Here is a 17,034-nt window from a genome sequence, read left to right as displayed (position 1 = left end):
AATGAGGCTCTAGCTCACCACCAGGCTTGCTGCTTCACTGCTTAAGTTGCAATTGTTGTACAGAATCCTCCACCACAGGAGGGAGACATTTGCCCTTGTAAAGTATCTACGTGTTTTTTTTTTTTCCTTAAATCTCAGTGATGGAAATGTTAAGCAGACATATTTGTGCCAAACATGTTTGACTTCTGGTGTATAAATTAAGAAAGCATATATTTACTAGTGCAATGCTTCTCTCCCTTCCTCTACACTTTGTCCCGAAGCAACTGGTGTTCAATTCAGTGACCAACTGCCTGGGACCTAGGAAGTTCCTGCACAGCGGAAAGCTCTACAAGGCCAAGAGCAATAAAGAGCTGTACGGTTTTCTGTTCAACGACTTCCTGCTGCTCACCCAGATCATCAAGCCCCTGGGCTCCTCGGGGTCAGAAAAGGTCTTCAGCCCCAAGTCTCACCTGCAATACAGGATGTACAAGACAGTAAGTAGACATCCCTGGGAGCTGAGGAGATGTGATGGCATACAGACCCTCTGGCCTCTCTGTGCAGTAGTGAAGACTGAGTGACCTTCCATCCAATCCTTGGCATAGTGCATGCTTTGTTGTTGTCTATACTCTGTGGTGTAATGAACACTTCATGTTTCTGCATACTCTCAGAGATCTTCTGTCTACCCTGTGGGATAGTGTACACTTGGGTTCCCTAAGAAAAAAAATCACATATTTTAATACATTTACATTTACATTTCAATTTAGGTTTTATGCATGAAATACTCGTGTGTGAAATTTTCCATTACGTTACAGTCTTACACCTAACAATGTTTCAGTCAGTGATGGACCACATATACGATGGTGGTCCCATAAGAATATAATGGAGCTGAAAAATTCCTAGGTTTGCATAAGTACACACTATGAAGTTCATACAACGACGAAATCACCTAACTAGGGGTGGGCGATATAACCAAAATCTTCTATCACGGTAGAAGCAATTTTCTACCTCGATAACGATATATATCACAATATAGCAATTTGTATCTGGAAATGCATAAATAAAAATTAAAACACAAAGAAACTGTTTTATATAATGTAATTTTATTTAAAATTGCAGCATTACTTTAAGTAAAAAAACAACCATACTGTTTACTGCAATGTATTGTACTGCATTTTTTGACATATTCGTTTGGATGCTTGGATTTGAGATGATAGAAAAGGATTGACGTGTTTCCACCGCTTGCTAAAACAGTGCTCTTGCATACCTTGCAAATCACGTTCGTCTCATTCGTATTCACTTTTCCTATACCCAAACCAATTCCACACCACAGACGATGCACCTTTTTTCTTTACAATCTCCTCCTTGTTGGTTTCGTCACATGTAAGCAAACTCACCGCTGCACCGTCTTCTTCCATTGTCGAAGTGAATGTGTATTGCGTGGTTACCTAACGTGCAACGTCACGTGATCTCAATCGCGATTAAGACGATAGACCAAAATCTCTATCGGTTGACAAATTTCTACTGGTTAGTCGAGTCTACCGGTATATCGCCCACCCCTACACCTAACGATGCATTTCTCAGAATGTATCCCTATCGTTAAGAGATGCATGACTGTTATTAAATAGTAGATGCTTTTGCCCAAAGTGTTGTACAAATGAGGAAAGCTTTCACGCAGAGAAGAAAGTCAACCAGCATCCAGTGCAACTGGAGCAGCTGGGATTAAGACCCTTGCTCAAGGGCCCAGTGGTGATATGGTTACTTTGCCAGAAATGGGATTCAAACTTATAACCTCCCAGGTGCAAGCACAGATCCCTCACCTGTTTATCTGCACACTTCCCCATACACTCAATATTCCCATCCTTATCATAGTTCACCTGGTGTGCACTGTGTACCCATGTCTCTCTGTAGCCCATTTTCTTGAACGAGGTACTGGTGAAGCTGCCGACCGACCCATCCGGGGACGAGCCGGTGTTCCACATCTCCCACATCGACAGGGTTTACACGCTGCGGGCAGAGAGCATCAGTGAGAGGTGGGACATATGTGCACAGGGACCCAGCTTGAGAAAAACACAAGGCTGTTACTGCAATGGACGTGCAGACAGAGACACCAAATGCTGATTGGTGTTGTATGTGGGTGTCTGACATGCAGGACAGCCTGGGTGCAGAAGATCAAGGCCGCCTCCGAGCTCTACATTGAGACAGAGAAAAAGAAAAGAGAGAAGGCATATCTGGGTAGGCGTGTCACACAAAGGCATGCGGATACACATTTTAATGCATGGGTCAAACGCTAACCCAGCCTGAACGAATGAGGACAGATAATGGAGATCATGGTAATGAAGAGAGTCACTTGCTGTACTGGCGCAGTGTGAGAGTTAGATTAGATTAGATTAGACTTTATTAATCCCACAATGGGGAAATTCTTTGAGAAAACAGCAGCAATAATGAAAAAAGACAGTACAAAAAAAGGACAGGATCCATAGGATCAGCAAAAAAATAACAATACAGATAATAAAAACAATAGAAAACAATTTCTAAAACTGTAAAAATATATAAGTAAAAATATAAGAAAAAAAGAAACATATACACAATGCTAGGTATATGGATAGCAGCTGCTGAAATATATATATATATATATATATATATATATATATATATATATATATATATATATATATATATATATATACATACATACATATATACACACACACACACACACACACAGATATACATATATATACACACATATGTACATATACAGGGATTATATATATATTGATTATGTGGTCACTGCAGTGATGTGTTGTAAAGTCTAATAGCAAGAGCGTGATGCACATTGAGAGCATCCATTTTCCAGTGGGTGCCTCTAGCTACTGTATCTCTGTTCCCAGTACGGTCTCAGAGGGCCACTGGTATTGGCCGACTGATGGTGAACATCGTGGAGGGCATCGAGCTGAAACCCTGCCGTTCTCATGGTAAGCCTGTGTCGTGATGGTGCATGTTCTAGCACAGCCCGTGGCTTGTGAAAGGTACCTTCCACTGCTTGATGGGTACTTGCCTGCTGTGTATCTAACTCTATGGAGGACGTTACAGGGAAGAGTAACCCATACTGTGAGGTAACCATGGCCTCTCAGTGCCACATCACCAAGACGATGCAGGACACCCTGAACCCCAAATGGAACTCCAACTGCCAGTTCTTCATCAAAGACCTGGAGCAGGATGTCCTGTGTGTCACCGTCTTTGAGAGGGATCAGTTCTCTCCGGATGGTCAGTCAGCAACACATAAGGAAGTAGATGGCATGCTTGGTGCCTTCAGGTGCTGGTGACTCATTAAATGACACAATCTGTTCACTTGCAGACTTCTTGGGCAGGACAGAAATACGCCTAGCAGATATCAAGAAGGACCAGGGTTCGAAGGGGCCCATCACCAAGAGGCTACTCTTGCATGAGGTTCCAACTGGAGAGATTGTGGTTCGGCTGGACCTGCAACTGTTTGATGAGTCCTAGAGCACCTGTGTCCGCACTCCTGACCCCAGTGGTCCAATAGCCCCAGCTGCAGTGTGTGTGTGTATGAGAGCATGTTTGCATAAGTTATTTGAGTTCTTAAAGGAGTGTAAGAGAATGCATTTAGGTTTCTTTGGTTATTGTTTTGGCCCATTTACTTCATTGAACAGTGGGAGCCCTAATTCTCTTACGAAGTGCTTTAATGAATTCATGTGTTCAGTCAGTCACAGCACATGCAGAAAGTAGTGTAACACGTAAACAGTCATAATTGACAACTGGTTTTATTATTCACACCTGCTGATCCCTGGAAAAGAGGACTTAATTACACAGAACACAATTACACAATCAGTAAATCAAGTGCAGAATCAGAGCACGGAGATATGGAGAATATGAGGAGCCGTTATTAAGGCACAGGGTCATGCTGCTGTGGCGTCACACATATGGGTGCACGAATCATATTGGCACAAGGTCACATGGTAATAGCCATCATATTGGCACAGGGTCACATGGGAACTGGAATCACAGCTGTATGAGGTCACATGGGTACTTGAAGAATGATGTGACACTTTTTTTTTAATGCTTTGTGCCAAGTGAAGGCTCATTATTTATTTATTTATTTATTTATTTTTAACAGCCAGATGCTGTATGTGTTTCTTGGCGTGCAAGTCTGTAATGTGACACATCAAAGAGTAAGGGTGACCATTCCATTTTAACAATAGTATGTGAGTCATATAGCACTGCCTGGTGTATTTGAATGAAAGAGATCCTCAGTAGTTGTGTGTGTGATTATAGCGGTTCATGGTCTTGCTGCTTTTGCTGAAACTATAAAGCAGTGTTTCCCAATCCGATCCTCAGGGTCCTGGAGACAGTCCACATTTTTGCTGACCGGGAGCTGAGAGGGAGCAAAAACGTGGACCGTCTGTGGGCTCCTGAGGCCCGGGTTGGGAAACACTGCTATAAAGGGAGTTGTACAGTGAGATACTGTAGAACTAGCTGGCATGAATGCGGGTTTATATGGGTACGGTTCAGCGATGCTTACTGTGGCTACCTGGAAAGGAAACATTTTTTTAAGTGGCCCTCACATTTTCTAGGTGATTTACTTTGAATCCAACATCCTTATGACCAGAACCGCATCACTATTTCTGTCTGCTCGATTTTAAGTATGACAGCAAGTTTGCAATGTCAGGAGGTGAGTTTTCAGTATGTTTCATGATTGTTGTAAGACAAATGACTGCAAAGTCGGCTTGACACATCACTGGAATACGGCTTTTATAGTGTTTACTGAAGATTGTTTTGCAACAAGATGTATATCTAGTAAATGTATTTATTTATTTTGTAGAAATTTGTCTTAAAATTTATTACCATATGATGTATAATATTCATTTTTTCACTCCATGTTTCAGACCTTTTCTTTAGGCCATGCATTTTTGGATTGGGTTATTTTTTGGAGGTTTGGCTGAAGACATAAAATCCACAGGAGATCTTGATTCCCCAACTGCTATCTTGCAGTGTAGGGTTGCTTGGATATACTACTATTTATTTTTTCTAGCACAAACATCACAGGTTACCTTGTGAGAGACTGCACTGTAAATCACACGTGACTGGTATTACAAAGACTATGAACCCTGAGACTTAGTGGTGATGGGTTTGGTGTTTGAGTTTCCCTGCATCTCATCACTCTACAGGAAAATCTCCTGCCAGCTTCTAATGGGCTGTGTGTAAACTCTATCTTCCAGGTGTGTGATGTGTCCATGTGTATTTCCAGACTGGCACACTCTTATATATGCTGTATTGCAGATTATTACTAGCAGATCCAGCAACCAGATTGGTGTAGCAAAGGAGGACATGCATTGCAGTTGAGGTACCAACACTTGGGGTATCTGGGAAAGTGCCTGTTTTGACTGCTATGTGTAGATATGTAAGGCCCATGTAGTTATTCAGTGCATTCTTGAAACAAACTAAAGCTGTACATCTTGCATAATCTTGCAGTCCTACCTGGACTCAACACCCTATAATGAAGGTGAAAACATCTACCTGCATTATGTCTGGTGACCCACAAGACAAGATATTGTGCTTAATAAATAGGACGTGTCCCTTCCCAGGAAATCTGCAGCAGAGAGACTTCAGTGTAATGCTGCAGCAACGCTTTCCAGGGCAGGCCTACTGTCCTGTGTTTCTCTGTGGGCATTCGTGTGTATGTCTAATGAATGATCAGGGTGTAGTTGTGGTACGTGAATCCACTGCCTTAGCAGTCGCCACCACCAAGTCACCTATGATTCTTTTTCAGTGGTGATCTTCTTCTCCTTACTCCTGTCTGAGGGGTCTTCTACTTGTGTCTTACCAAGAAAATCCTAGTGCATTTGCCAAAGTTTGTGGTTGTGTTGCCAGTCACTTAAAACAACACTTAATGAGTTGTAGTGAAGTTTATCGAAATTGTATAACAAAGAATAGTTTTTAAAGTGGGGGGGCCGGTGAGGAGTCACATGGGAGAGATTTAATATTAAAATGTTGAAGGATAAGAAAGGTCATTTGTATGATTTGTACAATAGATAGTTTCCATTGTATTTACCTACTGTCTGTACCCTCCATGCTGTCTCAACAACAGCAAAGCATGCTGGTTCTACAGATGAAGTCATAGCACCATGTGTCATGGCTGCCTCCTGGTGTTCATTGCTGTAATATGCCAACCTGTTATTAAAACAAGTCATTAATGACAGCTCGGTCTGAATGTGTGCTATCACACACAAAAAACATTTTCTACAACTTTAAAGTTAGTTTGCTCATGTTATCTGTGCTCTATGTATTTCAGGGAAAAAAAGTCTTTCTGAATATGCTGATCAGTTTTTGGATCTCGGGCAGAGTGCAAGTCTGCATATGCTATCCAGATACAGAGGATTGTGAAATTAAGATGGGATTATTAGTGCTAGAGAAGCACTGGGTTTGGATAATCCGGTTTCATAAAGGCTACAGTCCAATAACACATCCTTCTCTTAAATACAAGTTGCTACATTTAGCGGGCATTGTGCTGTTCTGCAGTAGTCTGCTTCTGAAAAATCTGACATAACTGCAGGTGTCCATGACACCAGTGAAACCTAAATTCCATTAACCATCTTCCGGCACAGTTTACCAACACAGTTCAGCCTCCATGTGTTCACCCATGTCTCCTGAGCCATGGTAATGTACTCAACACAGGTTATGGTTAGTCTCAGTGGCATTTGAGGAAGTTTGGCGTTGTGAGGGGACACAATCATTTAAACACAAAGGCGATGAGTGAAGCCAAATTAAATGTTGGGAGGTACATGTCCCCATCGATTTCTACGGCCTTGGTTAGGCTGATCTGTGTGAGGACAGGGAGAGACACACCTCGCCCAATTTCTTTTGGTTGCTAACTGTACACAAGTAACTGTGTATACATATGGAAATTACCCTGGTCATGTGACCTTTATACGTCCTGAACTGTCACACTAAATATGTTTAATAAAGTACTCTGTTCCCAAAGAGAACAGCCACAGAAGCAGACCATTCAAAAAATTATACACAAGATCTATGGTCATCTATGGTGTCCAAATAAAACAGGGCTGTAAGATAGCTTGAGTATTGTCTATTAAAAACGGGACATGCCAAACCAAAAACCAGAGCAGAACAACAGACTTTCTCTCTATGCGTGTTTGTGTATATATCATATATTTCACGTATATGTCACGTAGTATGTATATTTGTATATGTATTCCTCAGAAGCACCAAACCGGCTTTAATAATCACAAGTCAACCCTGTACCCGTTACGACTAATCTTAGGATACGACAGCAATTATTAATGATACGATTATCCTGTTGTGCCAGAAAGAATCATTATTTCCCCAAAAAACTACTACTAAAGATGCCTCAAAATAGTTGATATGTTTCCTTACTGATGGGCGAACGTTGTAAGAGTAATTAAACATTGGGTATTGTAGTCCTAGCGCTAAGCATCACGGGAGACATAGTTCATCATCTACGATGCCAGTACAATGGAAATTTACTTCCGCCTTACAAAGATTAGCGAGTGGAAAATTACAACCCCTCCGTGTTGTTTACCTTGAGTGCTTAAAGAACTAGGTGGCCTCGTTCGTTATGTTCGCCCGCTAAACATATTTCTTTAGCTTCCTAAACATTTTTTCTGTTTTTAATACAAAAAATTATTCATGAAGCCACAGAACGTCGTGCGTCGTTTGATTTTAAATGCAGCATCACATTTTAACATTTTAATGAACTCCAGTTTTAGAATAGCATATTGTAGCGACATTCAAAGTAAGCATTTATTGTTCGAACAACTGAACCTATATAGCATTTTTAAAAATGCATGCTGTATGCAGTTTTGATTAGGGTAGCTGTATTTCTATGTGCCGAGATGACAGCAATTTAATGAATATCATTGGAACTCCTTGAAGGGTTAAAAATGCCAAGTCGAGTCGTATTCTGGCTCACGGTTTACACCCCGACGCATGGTCGTGAATTTTGTAACCCCCTCCAATAATTAAAACCAGCCAATACAACCCCCTGGACCCCCTTGAATGGGTGGGAAGTGGGAACCTCAACCCCCCCCCCCAATGTTCAGGCCGAAGTTGAGCCCTTGCCCGGCGGTATTCCACACCTTGAGCAGCGACGGGCTCGGCACTGTGCACGGAGATCTGGACGGCCAGGTCACATCACGTGACGGGCAGCCTTGATGAGATTCACCGTGGAATTTTCCATTGCTCCCGAACAGCAGCATTTCTGAGCTCAGGGGTTCCTTACACTCCGGATACGAAGCAAAGACAAAGCAAATAAAAATGAAATACTTCCTTAACTGTGCAGAAGCTAAATAAGTAATTTTATTGACTAATTAATAAACTATTTCATGTGACTTAAATATGCTGTCAAAACAATAGACAATACATTTTGCAGTAAGAATCTCACATATGAACCATTAGGTGGTTAATGTTGAACATGAATGCAAAATAAAGAGATCAAAACAAATAACTGTGAAAAAGATGGGGCTTGTGATGATCTGATAGAAATTCTTCCTTATGTTACATGAAGACACTTTACAAAATGTTACAGTACTGCTGCCGTCTTGTCAAAACAGCTCAATGTATATAATTTGAGGGAAAAAAATATCCAGAACGATAGAATGCAATGCTGTACACTTTTAAGTGTCTCTGGCTAGGAGTTTGTACAAAAAGTACTGCATGAACTAATGGTAGATGTTGCTAATAATCATCTACCACTGGATGTTGAGGGTGTAAGTAATCAAAAGTACTGCTGATAGATTTCTGCCATACACTTTAATGGCATGTCTGAAACCATAAAGAATCCAACCCAACCGGTTAAACATCTGCACACGCACATTCCGTGGACATGTACTCAACGTCTGACACACCGGCCCCAACCCATGAGTAACACCTTTTTATTTTGGTTCTTTTGTGTGATGCCAAAAGATGCTGTGAGCTCCACAGAATGTCACAGCTGATTCTGATGTCATAACCTATTTTTATTCTAAAGTCTATTCATTCTAGTCCTGCAGTGGCTTCCTTGCCAAAGTAAATAAACCTGCATCCGTGCTTCTCATTAAGTTATACTTATTTTATCTTAATACATAAGTCCATGTATTTGGATAAAGAATATGAAGGTTATAGGCATATTAGACTTGAATATTCAGGATATTCAGAATGACAGGAAAATTTTATAAACAACTGACTAAAACGTCAGAGAAGCAAAAAGTAGTTTTTTTGGGGCAAATGACATCTGGTAATCTTCCAGATTGTTCTATTGTACGTTAAATCGTATTAGTTAAGCCACGACGTTATAACACCGTCACTTAATCATAATACCCCCAATTCTGGAAACATCTTTCCAAAGGAAACTTCCACATTACATTGAGCTTACACATTTGAATGAATGAAAATCTGACTTTTACCAAAGGACTTGAAAAGCAGATGTACGAGATGACAGCGAACAGTGATGGCTGTGACTTCACCTTGTTAATTTTTACAAACAGATGTTTATAGCGCCTTAGAGCCGGTGCATCGGACAGTGGCGAGCTACGCGGGCTCGTGGGCGTGATAGGCATTTCGACGTCACGTGTCTCGAGCAGGCGTATCCTCTAAAAGGGAGAGGCGCGCGGAGGATTGGGACTCGTGTTCCGGTGATGGCTAAAGACGTCGGTCGTTGTGGGCTCAGCGCACTGAATCCAGGCAGCTTGCCTACCCGTAAGTAATAGCAAACACCGCCGCTCAAGTGAGGGTCATAATAGGCACATGGGGCATATTTGGGGTGGTTCACAAGTATAGGCGCTCCGTCCAGGATTAAAGGTTCGAAAGTGAACTGTTGGACTAGTATTGGGAAGCCGTTACTAGGGGTGGTGAGCATTCGTCAGCGTCTGTTACACTGTATGGAGGGTTTGAGACTCTGTATGACAGAAGCCGGAAATGATGGGCATTTTCTTCCGTAAGTGGTGAGGTGGTGAACAGATCGCAGGGGCTATAACGTGCCACCTTGTACTGGTAGTCGGGATGAATCTGCTGCCTTCTTAATCGTCTTCTCATCACACTACTAGAGCGCCGAGCGGCTGGGTCAGTGGCTTGGGGACGTCGGGATGCTGGTTAGAGGGGGATTTCGCTTGGATGTCGCAGTCTCCAGGAAGCGCGGCTGCCACAGGTCGGCCGTGTTCTAGAAGTTTCCATGTCTTCGACGCTCTGCCTGGGTCTGCACACCGCGGCTCTCCTGAGAGCATCGTGCTCTTGTCCCAGTTCAGGTTCGGCTGGTCCTCTTGTCGGATTATCCCGGACCTTAAGCGATGTGATGGCGATTTTCGGTGCTGGCGATTATTACAGACCCACGATTACTACAGACACGTCTACGAGACAGTTGGCGAACTGCTCTTGAACTGTCTGCCTGACGTTATTTAACACGCTATTTATCCATATTTCTTAAATATTCTTAATATCGAGTAACTGGTAACGATAGAGCTTCCTGGTGGAGAGCCCGTTTGTGTAGCCGCCCCGTCCTGGTTTGTTTACTGTTTTTGAACGTCCAACGCTGTCTGCTCCTGCTTTATATGTAATGTTTATCTCCAAGGTCAGACCACCCAGTGTTCCGCCCGTCTGTCCATCTGCCTGTCAGTCCACAAGATACACGTTACGGGGGAAGGATGCGGAGTCGTTGCTATGGGTTACGTCCAGAGTGGCGCTGTTCTGGCTTCTGGATCCAGTACCTGGTCACCTGAGATGCAGATCGGTTACTTTTTAACATCTGAAAATACGCCCCAGTTAGACCTTGCTGACTCTGAAGTTGAGTTGTTTTACGTGAGCTGTTCGTACACTTATAGTCCCCGAATGACGTTTGTGAGCAACTTACAAACAGCGAAGCATGTATATTTATTTTAAGTGTGAATCTGTTTTATGGAAAAGGACTCAGTATTTCTCGTTCTTGCCTGAGTTGGTATTAGCGGTCACCCCCTTACCACTTTGCTGCTCTGTGTGATAATTTTGCACATCAGTGTGAACATACTGCATTTGAGTAAATAGTTTCTATATACTGCCATGTGTTTGGATAAAGATAACCCTCCTTAACGAGGTTTACCTAGTTAAAATTCTCAGAATAACAAAGAAAATTTGCGAATGACGAATGTTGTTAAGTCAGAAGAGGGAAGTCCCTTTTTAGGAGACAGTGGAAGTCTGGTCATCTTCTAGATTGTTCTGTTGTAGGGAGCACAATTCTGTTGCACCAAAATGTTAAAAAGAAAGGAACTAAACTGCTGCTTAATCATATAATACCCCTACTTCCGATAGCTTCTTTATTGTGGAGGCTACCACTAAACATGGAGCTTATATTTTGAATTAATATGGATCAGATCTTTTCAAAATACCTGAACGCATGAGTTTGGGGTAAATAGCTGCTGTGGATGGTGGGCATTCTGTCACATTTTCCTAGGCCAGAATTTGCTGAGATGAATTATGGCAGAGTGTAGGGGTGTGGTAGATGGACTGCTTGCAGGGTTCAAAATCAAACATTCAGATGAAGGTGAACTTAAGTCTGTAGTTCATTGCCTTTACAGGCAGGTTTATGCAGCTAAGTATTTTTTAGCTCGCAGTATAACAAGCTACCCAGGCTTTGCTCTGTGTTCTTGAACTGCATGCAATTTACCTGGAGTTTAGAAATCAGATGGGAGTTATTATTGCATGAGTAAAAATAATTATTACTTTGGTTTTATTATTTTACTTTGGGTAGGGTTGGCCATCTCCTTACCTCTCGTCGTTGCTATGGTAAATCAGTGTATGGTTGAAGGATCAAATAAAACACTTGTTCGATTTCAGAGTTGACCTTACCACTTCATTTGTAACCTAAACGTTCATGGTTATGTTATGAATAGTAACAACTGAAACTATCTGTGTAGGTTTTCATGAGCTTTTTGGGGATGGGCACCTTTTGTTAAAGGTGGACTTTAGCATCAGTCACAAGTGACCTCTCACTTTAGAGGAATTAAGCTTGTAGTACAGCATTTATTTAATAATAAGAATTTACACAGCAATTGTTTTTTTTGTTTGTTTTATTTCTAAGATTGTCTTCATACTCCAGAAATTGTCCTACATTTTTAGTGAATGGTGTACCTAAAAATGTACTGTGATTGGATGATTCCTCTGTATGAATTATTATTTAGGACATTGAGTGGAAGTAATAAAATGACTGTTATAAAGGAATCTGGTTTTGTGTGTTAATTTGCTGGTGCGGGGTGTGTGTGTGATGTGCTGTACAAGGTGTGGTTCCTCCACCTTCTCCCCATCCACACTAGGTCTAATGTAGTCTTTCTTTGTCTTTGCTGTGTTGCAGGAATGTTACTCTAGGCTTTGCTAGACCGGTCTGCAGCAGCCTCCTGTGCGCCTTCTCACTATATGGCCCATGGATTTTCTAAACAAAAACTGATGTTTTTTGACCTGCATGTGGACACAAGAGTTTCCATTCTCACAGCAAACCAAAGGAAAAGCACTATTTTTTTTTTTTACAGACACTTAGTTGAATTTATAAAACTCACTCTGCTGATTTTTAGTATTTTTAGTTTCCCACCTCTGCTAATTTCTGGTTTTCAGTAGCTGGTTGAACTTCCCTCCAAACGTGGGTGTAAAATGGGGTCTGCTATGGAAGCAGCGGACATTGCCGTCGTGGCACTGTACTTCGTGCTAGTCTTGCTCGTCGGCCTGTTCGCCATGTGGAAGGCCAACCGGAGCACTGTGAGTGGGTATTTTCTCGCGGGGCGGTCCATGACGTGGGTGGTCGTTGGGGCTTCTCTGTTCGTCAGTAACATCGGCAGCGAACACTTCATTGGCTTGGCGGGATCAGGTGCTGCAAGCGGCTTTGCTGTGGGTGCCTGGGAGTTTAACGCGCTCCTGCTGCTTCAGCTCCTTGGATGGGTCTTCATCCCCGTCTACATCAACTCGGGGGTGTACACGATGCCCGAGTACCTCTCCAAGCGCTACGGTGGCAGGCGGCTCAAAGTCTACTTTGCCTTCCTATCGCTTCTGCTTTACATCTTCACCAAACTATCAGTGGACCTGTATGCTGGGGCACTCTTCATCCAGGAGTCCTTGGGATGGAACCTGTATTTGTCTGTTATCCTGCTGATTGGCATGACAGCCCTACTAACAGTCACGGGGGGGCTGGTGGCTGTTATCTACACTGACACCCTTCAAGCCGTCCTTATGATTGCTGGGGCTCTCAGTCTCAGCATCATCAGTCTGGTGAAAGTCGGAGGCCTGGAGGGTGTGCGGACCAAGTACATGCAGGCCGTCCCCAACGTCACAGCAATCATGGCAGCTGGCAACTTCTCCTACACTAACTCCTGCCACATCCATCCCAAGCCGCAGTCACTCAGGCTCCTGCGTGGGCCGCTGGACGAGGACATTCCATGGCCAGGCTTCCTTCTGGGCCAGACACCAGCGTCCATCTGGTACTGGTGTGCAGACCAAGTCATTGTGCAGAGGGTGTTAGCTGCTAAAAACATTGCCCATGCCAAGGGGTCAACACTTATGGCTGGCTTTCTAAAGATTCTGCCCATGTTCATCATTGTAATCCCAGGCATGATTTCTCGAATCCTCTTCCCTGATGAACTGGTCTGCATCAGTCCTGAGCATTGCCTGCAAGTGTGTGGCAGCCAAGCTGGCTGCTCCAACATTGCCTACCCTCGCCTGGTCATGAATGTCATGCCCGTGGGACTACGTGGCCTCATGATGGCTGTGATGATTGCAGCCCTTATGAGTGACCTGGACTCCATCTTCAACAGTGCCAGTACCATCTTCACACTGGACATCTACAAAATGCTGAGGAAGGGCTCGTCCTCCAGAGAGCTGGTGGTGGTTGGGAGGCTCTTTGTGATCTTCATGGTGGCCATCAGTATTGCCTGGGTCCCTGTCATCATAGAAATGCAGGGGGGGCAGATGTATCTGTATATCCAAGAGGTGGCTGGTTACCTCACTCCCCCTATTGCAGCCCTCTTTCTCCTTGGTATCTTCTGGCCACGCTGCAATGAGACCGGTGCTTTTTGGGGGGGGATGACCGGCTTTGTTCTGGGGTCCACCCGCTTGATCCTCGCCTTCGTATACCGGGAACCACGCTGCAATCGGCCGGACGACAGGCCGACCTTCATCACCAGCATCCACTATATGTATGTTGCCACAGCCCTGTTCTGGCTCTCTGGCCTAGTGGCGGTGGTGGTCAGCCTTGCCACGGAGCCTCCAAAAAAGGACCAGATTATTCGCTCAACCATCTGGGGGCTGCAGAACAGGGAGAAGCTGTCGGCTAGGCACAAGGAAGAGGCCTACAAGCTGACTGACAAGAGCCCCAGCCACTGCAATGGCACTGGTGGCCTCCACAAGGAGCTTCCCCTGGGCCTCCAGAAGGAGCTGTGTGTGGATGGGGCTGAAGTAAAGCTACTAGTTGCTCCTAGCAGTGACGGCACTATAAGCTCTGACACGCCTAGATCTGTAGACCGCTACAACACAAACGGCCAGGTGGGCATCATGCGGCAGGACAGCTCCGATGAGGGTGGCTGTGGAGGAGAAGGGGGGAGGTGCGTCAAGGTGATGGACTGGTTCTGTGGTTACAAGGAACAAGCCACAAAGGACCAGCGAAGGAGTGTGGAGGATGAGGAGCGACTCATTCAGGAGATGCTGTATGAGTCTCCCAGGATCAAGGTCATCCTCAACCTGACTCTATTAGTGGTCTGTTCTTTAGGGATCTTTATGTTTGTGTACTTCTCCTTGTAGCTCCCTTTGGAGGGAGGAATGCCATTTTGGGTCTGTAATATTTACAGTTAGCTACTGTGGTTCATTATAACGTTATCTGCTTTAGTGGGGATATAACAGAGATAATTGAAGGTTTTGAGCAGGTATGACACTGTATATAATACCTACTATTACCAAAATTATTTGGGGACTGTATTTATTTTTAATAAGTTGAACTGTTCTAGAAAAGCCTTTTTGTGAATTTTGTCTGTTTTTATGTGTTCTGAGGTCTACTGGAGTTTCCCCCCCAACTCGTCTATAGTGCAGCTGTAGTAGAATTGCTGTGTTTGGTTCATTTTCTCATTTTGGCTCTGGTGGAAAAATCCTTCTGTACATTCTGGTGTCTTGCTTATTTACTTCATGGTCAGGTAATGTTTTGTTTATACTAATGTTTCATGCACTGCTTGGTTTTCAGTTTTAACTGGTGCAAGTTTGTGTTGAGGTATGGGTTGTGTCTACACGTTTAAATTGCACTTCCTGACCCAGCTGCCAGTGTCTTTTGTTCAATCTGAAGACCACACACAGCCGTTATTGTTGGGAAAGACCAGGCAAACAATGCTAATAAGTGCTCATTTCAGAACAAACCCAAGAGTTTCTTTTTTATTTCCTACATGACCTTCTTGTTAACACTAAAGGTAAGATGGGATTGTTGGCCAAAAATGAACTCCAGTCATAGGGCTATCTTTTCATTCATTCATTCATTCATTCATATCACCTGTAAATATAGCTCTGGAAAAAATTGAGACCACAGCAAAATTTTCAGTGTTACTTTTCTGAACTTTGGGGTATGTGTCTGTGTAGAAATACACATATTTTTGCAAACTGCAGACTGGCTCTTCCTTACTTCTCATTGATAAAGGGCTTCTTCCTTGCTTTATCTGTCTTCATTCCTGCTTCGAGGAGCCAGTTGTGAAGTGCACTGCGAGGACAATTCATATCACTTAATGTGTTCCATTCTTTTGGAAGGTCACTTGAGGTCATGCTCTGATTTGTTTGAATGCTGATGATCAGATGCATTCGATAAGTTGATAGTCATCTCTGAGAGTCGCTTCCACCCTCTACTTGGCTGGTTTTTGGTCATTGCCAGTATCTCCTGCTTCACCTTTTTCGTACAGCTGACTTAGAAGCCTGGAAGCAGCCTGCCTTGCAGTGTAGCCTTCTGCCAGCAAAACCAGCATTAAACCAGAATTTAAAAATGCAGATTTAAAAAAAATTATACAGTGGTCTAAATTTTTTTCCAGAGCTGTATATAAGCCTTTGGGTCACTGGTCTTTCTTCCCTACTTCATTCACTCTGTGTTTCGTTTGCGCAGTGTATCCTTACACTGCACTGAAGATAGCTTCACGGCTAAAGGATCCAATGGCTGCTGAGATGAATCATTGAAGGCTTTTCCCATCATTTAGCACATGCTACAGGGTTTGTAGTAATAGCTGATCACTTGTCTTCATATTTGTTAACAACTTTACATTGTGTTTAAATTGCTACATATTTATCTCTCTACCAATAGTTTGAATGGATTCTGTAAAAAACACCATCTTCCTCTAGTGTCTGTTAGGAAAAAAATGTTGCCTAGAAGTACATGCAGACATGCTTTTCCAGATGGAATTTGAATTCGCACTTATTTGAAAATAAACACATTTTTAAACATATCTATTGTGGGTCTAATTTTTTGTCTTTGTCCATATTCAGTCACGTATGTTGATACATAAACACAAAGGAAAGTCCTGTATTTACAGTGGCTTTTTGGAAAAGCACCACACCTTTGAATTTTAGATCCAGGTTTCAAGTTCATGTCATAAACCACTTTTACCTGTTACCCAGCCTGCTTACACAGACAAAAGCTCATTAAAAGCTGTGATCTCAGAAAAGGAAAGGTTTCCATCCAAAACATTCAAGTTCTGTCATGCATACTATACTTAGTAAAGAGTGGTGTACACTTCCTAATCATAAGCTGCCCTTGGCCAGATTTAATGGTTCTGGCAGCTGTTTCATTAAGGTGTCTTATTCCAAATGGAAATGCATTAGAAATGATGAAAAATTAAATAATACCATTGAAGTTTCCGCCAGGGTTCCATGTGTGTGGAGTTTGAATGCTCTTCCCATGTCATCGTGGGGTTTCCTCCGGATACTCCGGTTTCCCCTCACAGTCCAAAAACATGCAGAGGTTAATTGGAGTTGCCAAATTGCCCATAGGCGTGCGTGTTGTGTGTGAGTGCGCCCCTGTGATGGGTTGGTGCCCTGCGATGGGTTGGTACC

The 17,034-nt window shown here is 43.1% G+C and overlaps 2 protein-coding genes and 1 long non-coding RNA gene across 8 annotated transcripts in view; 2 read left to right on the top strand and 1 right to left on the bottom strand.

The window, feature by feature from the left end:
* Positions 1-6,199, top strand: part of itsn1 (intersectin 1 (SH3 domain protein)) — a 33,855-nt gene extending 27,656 nt beyond the window's left edge. For all 6 annotated transcript variants that reach the window (XM_072698059.1, XM_072698058.1, XM_072698088.1 and 3 more), the window contains 6 exons: positions 261-473; positions 1,888-2,009; positions 2,129-2,211; positions 2,871-2,954; positions 3,073-3,246; positions 3,338-6,199. In XM_072698059.1, coding sequence (XP_072554160.1) covers positions 261-473; positions 1,888-2,009; positions 2,129-2,211; positions 2,871-2,954; positions 3,073-3,246; positions 3,338-3,486 — 825 coding nt within the window. In that variant the 3' untranslated portion in view covers positions 3,487-6,199. The remainder of the gene's footprint in view (positions 1-260; positions 474-1,887; positions 2,010-2,128; positions 2,212-2,870; positions 2,955-3,072; positions 3,247-3,337) is intronic.
* LOC140578150 (uncharacterized) lies at positions 6,109-9,612 on the bottom strand. The gene is made up of 3 exons (XR_011982172.1): positions 9,420-9,612; positions 8,115-8,258; positions 6,109-6,171 (listed from the first exon to the last, which is right to left on the bottom strand). It is a non-coding gene; the product is annotated as an uncharacterized lncRNA (long non-coding RNA).
* On the top strand, positions 9,612-16,427 carry slc5a3b (solute carrier family 5 member 3b). Its single transcript, XM_023824709.2, has 2 exons — positions 9,612-9,711; positions 12,332-16,427. The coding sequence occupies exon 2, from the start codon at positions 12,625-12,627 to the stop codon at positions 14,758-14,760; it is 2,136 nt and encodes a 711-aa protein (XP_023680477.2). The 5' UTR covers positions 9,612-9,711; positions 12,332-12,624; the 3' UTR covers positions 14,761-16,427.
* Positions 16,428-17,034: the final 607 nt, after the last annotated feature.

The sequence above is a fragment of the Paramormyrops kingsleyae genome, chromosome 1 (genome assembly GCF_048594095.1).
Source record: "Paramormyrops kingsleyae isolate MSU_618 chromosome 1, PKINGS_0.4, whole genome shotgun sequence".
In the NCBI taxonomy this organism is placed as follows: Eukaryota; Metazoa; Chordata; class Actinopteri; order Osteoglossiformes; family Mormyridae; genus Paramormyrops; species Paramormyrops kingsleyae.
Note: the sequence above shows the minus strand (reverse complement) of the source record. Positions and strands in the feature narration are given on the sequence as shown.